The sequence below is a fragment of the Chelon labrosus genome (genome assembly GCF_963514085.1).
Source record: "Chelon labrosus genome assembly, chromosome: 16".
In the NCBI taxonomy this organism is placed as follows: Eukaryota; Metazoa; Chordata; class Actinopteri; order Mugiliformes; family Mugilidae; genus Chelon; species Chelon labrosus.
The window spans coordinates 4,991,915-5,001,030 of NC_140349.1; the positions used below are offsets into that span (position 1 = coordinate 4,991,915).

At 41.0% G+C, this 9,116-nt stretch overlaps 1 protein-coding gene across 1 annotated transcript; it reads left to right on the forward strand.

The window, feature by feature from the left end:
* The first annotated feature begins 641 nt into the window (after positions 1 to 641).
* On the forward strand, positions 642 to 4,466 carry LOC311501031 (uncharacterized protein). The gene is made up of 5 exons (XM_084562682.1): positions 642 to 863; positions 1,040 to 1,201; positions 2,198 to 2,238; positions 2,318 to 2,410; positions 3,044 to 4,466. The coding sequence occupies exons 1-5, from the start codon at positions 790 to 792 to the stop codon at positions 3,187 to 3,189; spliced, it is 516 nt and encodes a 171-aa protein (XP_084418808.1). The 5' UTR covers positions 642 to 789; the 3' UTR covers positions 3,190 to 4,466.
* The last annotated feature ends 4,650 nt before the right edge of the window (positions 4,467 to 9,116 follow it).

Genomic DNA, 9,116 nt, shown 5'->3' on the forward strand with positions numbered 1-9,116 from the left:
TTTAGTTTAAAATAAACTGCGGCACTGTGTTGCACTGACACACGTTCCTATTGTTTTGACATTTTGGTGAATTGTCGAGGCTAAATACCAGAAACACTTTTTACTTACATCCTCCAAAATGATCATCCAGCTGAATTAAAACACTTTCTGACGCTGGTTCAACACAAACGGAGGATCTAATTCAGGACTGTTATATTAGAAGGCATTCATTTTCACTAGTGTACCTAATAAAGTGGCTAGTGTACACACTGGTACTGGTCTATTAGTGGATATTTTTCAGCATCCTGCAAAACCTAGAGAAGCTAAAGAAGCTAAAAGCCAATGACATATAATTAAATTTTTGCTCTGGCATTTGAAACTAAACCTTGATCCTTCTTTTTTTTAATTATTTGCATGTAGAGAGAAAAAAAAATATATATATACAACAAATGGAAAATGCTAAACAACATTTACAATTGTCATCTTTGGATGAGTTCAGGATTTGCACGTCTTATCGGAAATCACGCCACTCTCTCTGCTCTTTCTGTTTTTTTCCACACACAACTTGTTTCCACCTCTTGTGTTTTTTTTCGTTTGTGTGTGTGTGTGTGTGTGTGTGTGTGTGTGTGTGTGTGTTTTCCCCTCCCACTGCGCCAACAGGGCAGAAACTTCCCGTCATGCAGCCTTCAAGTTCAACAAGGAAACGCTTTAGCCCGGAAAGCACCGCCGTACGACCGAGCTACGGTGTTTCTGTGGGACATCCGACTGGACAGTGAACATCTCTAACAGAGGACTAACCTGCGGGGCCACATGGGGGATGATGTGGAGATCTGTATAAATCAGGAGGGAACTCTAAAGGCCGTCCAGCATTATAACATTATCAGGTGCGTAAAAGCAGCCAAAACACTTCTATCACGTGCCAGAACTTCTTTGTGTGTGTGTGTGTGTGTGTTATGATTAAAGTGAATAAAAAGTTAGGATACAGTTTGGATTAAACGCTAAAAAAAGCTTCCGTCTTTAACTGCATCCTCAACTTCTTTCTTGCCTGTGCTCGTCTCAGGTCCCCGTTCAGGTTCTCGGTCACGCGGGCGAAGGGCTCGGGGCGCCACCGTGTGTTCGCATGGCCGAACTGCAACCGGGGTGTGACAGGTCTCCGGGAAGACGCGTTCGTCCGGGGCCTGAAGACCTGCTTCCTGATCGTCCTCGTCCTCACCGGGATCAGGTGAAGTCCTCCAGATAGGGAGCAGATCTGCAGGTTAATTCATCTATTAGTTGTTTGGCACGTGCACTCACTTGCCAAAACATTAGGTACAGTCAGATGCATTCTGATGTAGCAGTCCTGCTCTAAATCTGATCTTTGTGGCTGAGAGGTGGTGATGATCATCTTGGAGACTTTGTAGCTTTATTCTGACAACTGCATTTAAGAGCTACACTGAGTAGAAATAAAGTTAAACACGTGAAGTGGAAAAAAAAACCCCACCAGACCTGCTAAAACATCGCTGATCTTCTCCACCATTTGACCAATTAAGCAGATTAAACCCCGTCAAAGAGCAGCTCAGCCAATTAAAAGGCCTTTGACTCAGGGCTGCAGCATCTCTCTGTCAGGTTCAGAGGCTTTGAGAGAAGGAAGGAGGAGGAGGAGGAGGAGGAGGAGGTCAAACTAGCCCGGAGGCAGCTCTTCAACCGGCCTGCACGTCCATGTTTCATCCTGCGCAATACAGCCTACTCATTTGCCAAAATATTAGGCACACGAGTGGAAATGAATACATTCTAATATAAGAGTCCTGCGGGAAACCCCTCCTTCATGACTGTTCTGATGTTTACATTGAAACAGCGTCAGAAAGGTGGAGATTCAACTGCGTGATCATTTTGGAGGATGTAGTTTGGGGTGCTGCTAAACTGTATTCAATTAAAAACGCCTTCTCTCTTTCTGGCCCAGCTCAACGACTACAGTGCCAAAATAATAGGAACACAGTACAATTAAATAGTACTACAAACCACAGCATCCAAGGTTGAAAACTTGAACTTGCAAGTGAGTGTATTATTAGAAAGGGAGTGACTTCAAATGACGTGTTTCATCCAAACAACTCAAAGGTTCATTTGTTCATTTATCCGTCAACAGACTCGACGATTCATCGGCTCATTTTGCACCATAAATCTCATATTTGTTCACGGTTACAGATAATTGCATCTAATTCATCCCCTCTCCTCCTGACAGACTGTTCTTTGAAACATCTGTGAAGAGCCTTCCCTCTCTGCGTAAGTATTAAAAGCATCATTTAGAACGCAAGCCTAAATTAAAATGTTGATTTTTGTCCGTCTTCCTCTCGTCCTGCAGGCGATCAGCTTTGGGGTGTCGTGGCTGATCCAAGGTGGTCGTTAAGGAATCGCCAGACTGACTGGAAGGCCTTCCTGCTGCTGGCATTGATCCGTGAGTCTCGTTCTAAACCTGGATTTGCTGCAAAGTTTTCTCCAATGCACGTGGAGCAAAACGATAGAAATGTGTGGAGTCAGTCACACATGTAGTCGCCCAAGCTGCACGGAGGGGGGTGGAGGGGGTGGAGGGGGGGGGGGACTGTTTGATAACCCTGCAGTGGTAATGCAGGATATTGGAGGGGAAGGGGTCTGCAGTGCTGAGAGATTGGCTTTGCACGGACGCCTTGTGACTTTAAGATCCTATTTGGTCCACTGGCTTAAAATCTGAAAAAAGGAAATCTCGGTACTAAGGTGCTTCTCGACCAGATAAGTCGAGCTGGGTGTGAATTTGTATTCTGAAGCACAGCCGGGCAACATTATCACTCCCTTAAACGCAAAACCAGCAGCTGCGCCATGCATTTGTGACGCTTTGGTCTTTGTTAAAACTGTGAGAGGTTTGGGTCCAGCTTTTGATTCTACTGCTCGAAGAACTGTCAAGGTTTTGTTTCACTGTAAGGAGTAACCCTGACCCTCAAGAACTCCTGTCTAATGAACGGAGCTCTACTTGAGGAGGCTTTGACTTGACTTGGTGGTGGTGGTGGTGGTGAGGGATGTCAGACTCTTACCTGGGTGTCGTCTCGTCCTGCAGCTGCCGCCGCCGTGTCGTGGGTGTTCCTGAAGAAGACGGCGAGGAAGTTGAGGGAGAGAGCCTTAATAACAGAGCTGAAGAAACAGGAAGTGAAAACAGTCTCTGGTCTCGTCTGGCAGGGTTCACTAAACAAACCGGACCTGTGAACACGAGCCGTGAAAAACAGCACCGGCCTCTACGACGGAGGCCTTTCAGCGGCTTTTTAATTTAACAATGGATTAAAGAATAGAAACATTTTCACTTTCTGTGGTACTCTAAAAAAAAAAAAAAATGCTCAAAATCCTGACATGACAGCAGCGTTTTAAAGTGTTATTTCGGCCTCTAGGATTACAGAGCACTACTGAAATAAAGCCGAAGAGCTGAAGCAAAGATCATAGCTGCACAACTCTGCAAATAATTCTGCAAAAACCACAATGATCAATCTGCAGCGAGGGCAAAGGAACACACTCTTTCCTCTTTTTTTTTTCCTGCTGCTCACGTTGTTCTTGTGATTTTACTCCACTATGTTCTCCTTCACCTGTTCTCTAAGGTGTGTGACCACTCTACGACTCACGGGTAAGAGTGTGTGTGTGTGTGTGTGTGTGTAAAGATTTATGCACCCGTCACCCCCTCCTCCTCATTAAAGTTTTTATTTTTTTTTTTGAAATAAATAAACCGGACCTGGGTCGAGCCGTCGTGCCGCTGCTTGTTGCGACAAACAATCGGAGGAAGAACGAGAGAGAGAGAGAGAGACGGAGGGAGAGAAAGAAAAAGAGAGAGACCACATACAACACCATTCATTATTAACACACCCAATATAGCTGGACTGGACACCTCTCTCCCTCGCTCTCCCCGCCCCCCTCCCTTCCCATTAAGACAAACACACACACACACATATATATATATATATATATATATATGAGGAGAGGACGAGAGCCCTCCAGGACCCTCCCCCTGACCCTGCGACCTAGGCGCCATGGCAACCCTCTGACCCATCCCGCCGTTGCTGTGGTAACAACCTTGGAGCATGTCTGACCAATGCCCCCACCCCACCCCACTCCAACACACACACACACACACACGCACACACTCTCTCCCTATAGCCCTACAGCCGCCCCCTCCTCCTGCTCCACGCCGAGCCGAGGCAAACCGATCGATATTCTATCACACAGAACAGTGGAGCGAGAGAGAGGAGGCCACGGGCCAGCCAGATTACTGGGGAGGAGGGGGAGAGGGAGGAGGAGGATGGTGGGGAGGATGGTGGTTGACAAAAAGAGAGTGTGTGTGTGTGTGTGTGTGTCAGAGTCAGAGGAAACGAAAAGGGTTTTAGGGAAGGTAGGAGATGTGTGCAAAAAAAAAAAAAAAAAAAGAAAGAAAGAAAGAAGGGGGTTTTAGCGTGCGGGTGTAATCGGGTAGGAGATTGAGAGATGGTGTGTGTGTGATTTGGAGGAAAGAGGTAGTGGGTGAGGGATGGGGGAAGGATGGAGAGGGGGGGTGAGAGAATAAGTAGGTAGAAGATTGAGTGTGTGTGTGTTGGAGGAAAGGTGTTTTAGTGTGGTTGTTATGGGGGATAAGAAGGATGTGTGTGTGTGTGTGTGTCATAATGAGTGGAGTGGAGCTGCACTGCTATAAGGCATCTCCTGGCTTTTATATTCTAACAGATGTTTTTTAGTGGATTCCCGGCCGTGTGTGTGTGTGTGTGTGTGTCTGTATGAATAGAAAACTCTCATTCAAGTGTCAGCCCTCGTGGGCTTCTAATACATTACTTACATTACACACAGAGGTGAGAGGAACAAAAGGGAAAGTGTCTGTACTGCACAGAAAAAAAAAATACACTTTCAAATACCCTGCAGACAATTTCTGGTAAAACTTAAAGTCTATGTATTGTTGTTTTTTTGTCAATAAATTCTATAAAAAGATTTACAGCGTGTCCCCGTACCTTACGACACCATCACAGTCAACGCCACATATTCATATTCCACTATAAATACTCACTAAAAGAGTATCAGCTGGTTAGATGGGAATCATTTCTTAATACGGCACTTACTCCTAATCCAACTACGTTATGTTTCTGAGCCGTTTTAAAAGATTTTATTTTCTTTTTCTTTCTTATCCCCAGTAGAATCAATGCGTTTGGGGCTGAGAGGGTGGGGAGGTGCACAGAGACAGGATCGACATTTATCTGTCATTTCCAACAGAGAGGGATGTCAGGAAGACATTTTCAGCAAAGGTTCAACTCAGCAATCATTACAGGAATGAATTCTGTATCACACATGTGGCTTTCTGTCCTCCTCCGGATGGTATATATATGTTTTAATAAAGCAGCCACTCCAGGCTATCTACACTTCTTTACATTTGAGACGAGAACCTTCTTTCTGTGCCACCTGTTCTCAGTACAGTATATTTCTATTATTATTTGCAAGGCTGATTGTTATTATTCCAGTAAAAGATTAGTAAATCCATAAAGAGACATGTCAGTTATTAACATTACTAACATTAACATTCACTTGGATGCTGAAGCTTTCTATAGTTCTATAGTTTTAGTCCTATTGTACTTCATGTAAATGATTCTGAGTGATTGATGAGTGAGGAACAGGTATTATATTAATACTAGTCAATTCATCATATAAAATAATAACGGGTTCAATAATATCAAGTGAGATGAGCTAACATAAGCAAAGATGAGGTAAGCTAAAATAAGTTCAAATAAAATAAGTTAAATAAAAAAAAGCAAAAATCATATAAATTAAGACGAGCTAAGTTAATATAATATAAAATAAGTTTCAAAAACATATGCTAGACTAAGCTAAGCTAACATAGGTTAAAATAAAATAGAATAAGATAAAAAAAAGTCAGGATAGGATAACTAAACTCAGATAAGATAGGAAAAACTAAATTAAGCTAAGCTAGGCTAAAATTGTACAATTTAAACCAAGATAATGTGAACTAAGACAAAATAAAATAAGCTTAGACGAGTTAAGTTAATATAATATAAGCTAAAGTGAGCTTAGATGAGATAAAATAAGTTTGGATAACATAAGGTCAGATAGGCTATGATTAGCTAAGCCAATAAGCTAAGCTAACACAGGTTAAGATAAAATAGGATAAGACAAACTAAGCTAAGCTAGGCTAAGATAGCATAACGTAAACTAAGATAATATAATTTAAAATAAAATAAAACGAGCTTAAATTTGCTAAAATAAGATAAAATAAGTTTGGATAACATAAGCTAAGATAGGCTAAAATAAGGTAAGCCAACACTCACTTAAGAGAGGATTAGCTAAATCAAGCTAAGCTAGGCTAGGACAGGATAGTGTAAACTAAGATAATGTGAGCCAAGACAAAATAAAATAAGCTTAAATAAGCTAAGTTAATATAAAATAAGGTAAAATTTGCTAAAATAAGATAAAAAAAATTAGTTCAGATAATACAAGCTAAGATAGGCTAAGATTAGCTAAACCGAGATAGAATATGACAAGCTAAGCTAGGCTAAGATAGGATAATGTAAACTAAGATGATATGAGCTAAGATAAGATGCGCAAAGTTAATATAAGCTAAAATGAGCTAAGACAAGATAAATTCGGATAACATAAACTTAAATGGGCCAAGACAGAATAAGCTAAGCTAACATAGGTTAAGAAGATAATTTAAGATGAGCTAAGACGAGCTAAAACTAAAAATGAGACACGGTAGGACAAATTATGATGAGCTAAAACACACTTTTATAACTCCCAGGGGAAATGTCACAGCAGCACATGCAGTTAACATTAAATGTCATGTTGGAGTTTGTCTCTACTCATGATATTCATTAATATTATTATGTAGGATATTCAGCCTCCTGCCGCTTAAACCCTCATTTGCAGTAGTTATTTAAACCTGATGCAATATGTAAATATTTTTGTACCTTAACATATTTACTTTTATATAGTTTCTCTTGTCTTACCTTATTCTATTTTATGTATTTTGCAGTGTTGTTCCCTGCCGCTGTAACACCTTAATTTCCCCACTGGGATAAATAAAGTCCTGTCTTATCTTATCCTAAAAAAACAGCCTAAAAATAAAATATGTCTAAATGTGGGAAACGGCAGATTAACTGTAGTTAGTGAACGTGTGGAGGACGTCGTATCGAGAAAAGAGCAGAAGAGAGCAAAACAGGCTAACAAAAGAGGTGACCTATATCCCTGGGTTACAAGGGTGTGTGTCAAGTGGGCAGGAGCACTCATTTGCTCTGTGAGCCTTGTAATAGTATTCATGAAACATGAACACCGTTGCTCTCAGTCACGGTGTGTGTGCACACACACATAAAAAGACTCATCCGTTCACAAGTACCTTTGCAGCATAAAACTAAATGTTCCCTGTTCAAATTCATCCACCTGGATTAAAGTGGAAAAGATCATCAAGGAGCTACGAGATGAGTGAAAAGTCGGAGTGAATCCATCTCTGGATAAAGTGGTAATTTTAAAGAACTGAAATCACAACGACTGCCATCGCTGAAAAGGCTGCTAAGAGATGAAATATGGTCTCGACAGTGACGTGAAAGTGTCAGAGCCCTTGGTCTGAATCCTGCCATAAAGCTCAACAGTATAAAAATATATTAAAACCACATCCCTGTGACAATTAAAGAAGAATAAAACATGTGTAGCCCAGACAAATAATATAAAACACAGGATAAATGCACAATTTTTCTCTAACAATATTAGAGAGGAAATAGGTGTAATTCAAAATTCATTCTTTTGTACAATGGGCACAGTTGTGTTGTTATACTGGGAGAATTATTTATGTTTTGATACAGAGCAACAAATCATGTAATTATATCTATTTTACAAGATTTTTTTAACCATATCATTTCGATATTTTATTTATTTCTACAGGATCAATAATAATCCACACTGTCAGAGAGGGCACTGAGGGGACAGGGGCAAGAAAAAGGTCTGTTTTAACTAAAGGTTATTTAAGTGTGAAACACTGTTTCTATATGACATATCTTTGACATTTCTGTTCTGCTGTTTTTACAGTTAATGATATTGATCAGGATGTAGCTGAGATTTAGATTCCTGCTGTTGAGATACATTGATTTGAAGTGAAGCAGAAAGACTGACATCTTCTTTTCTTTTTTATTTTGCTAATATTCACCCAACATTACAGACAGTCAAGAATTTAAGAATATATATATAGTGAACTGGAGTTTTGTGTCTCTGAACTTTACACCGATCATACACCACAACATTATGACCACCTTCCTAATATTGTGTAGGTCTCCCTTGTGCCTTCAAAAACAATTGTGACTCATCAGAGAATGGACATGGGCCTTCTGAGGGTGTCCTGTGGTGTCTGGCAACAAAAGTGGGGGGCCCTTTGAGGGGAGGGGCCTCTGTGGATCATCCCACAGATACTTGATCAGTTTGGGATCTAGTGAACTTGGAGGCCAGGTCAACACCTTGTTTTTTTTTTTTTTTTTTTTTTAGTCGTTCCTAAAGTGTTTTTGTGTGTGTGTCTGTGTCAGACGGCATCCTGCTGGGGATGGCTGCTGCCATCAAGGAGTGTCATTGCTATGGGGTGGGGGTGTCTGGTCTGGTCTAGGTGGGTGCTACATGTCTAAGTAACATCCACACCAATGAATGCCAGGTCCAGAAGTTTCCCAGCAGAACACTGAATTGTCACAAGATGGATAATGTTATTTACTTCTCCTGTCAGTGGTCATAATGTTGTGGCTTTTTTAATTTATCTGATTAGACATGTTTTTGTTAACAGCTGGAATGAGTTCTGCTTGAACTCTTTAATGTGACAGTATCATGTGAAAGTCATTAATTGTTAATGCAACAGAACCAGTCAACAGTTGTTCTTCTATCTTCAGCTACATCTACTAGTTTGAATTTCTTTTTGATGATCAGTTCCGTGTGAAGACGTCCTCTGTGTGAATTTACCTGTGTTGTGATTCTTCTATTTGTTCTCGTGTTCTCCAGGAAGATGTCGAGTTTAAATCCAGCTGCACCAGTTCAGCTCCATACCAAGTGTCACGCAACAAGAACAAGACCAGACGTAAGAGAAACGCAGACACATGACCTCTTCCAGTAACTGATGACACCGTACACAC

Excerpts from the sequence above, each read along its gene's own strand:
- LOC311501031 (XM_084562682.1), top strand. The coding sequence starts at position 790 with ATGGGGGATGATGTGGAGATCTGTATAAATCAGGAGGGAACTCTAAAG. Across the intron at positions 864-1,039 it reads CAGCATTATAACATTATCAG|GTCCCCGTTCAGGTTCTCGG; the intron begins GTGCGTAAAAGC and ends TGCTCGTCTCAG. Across the intron at positions 2,411-3,043 it reads CCTGCTGCTGGCATTGATCC|CTGCCGCCGCCGTGTCGTGG; the intron begins GTGAGTCTCGTT and ends CTCGTCCTGCAG.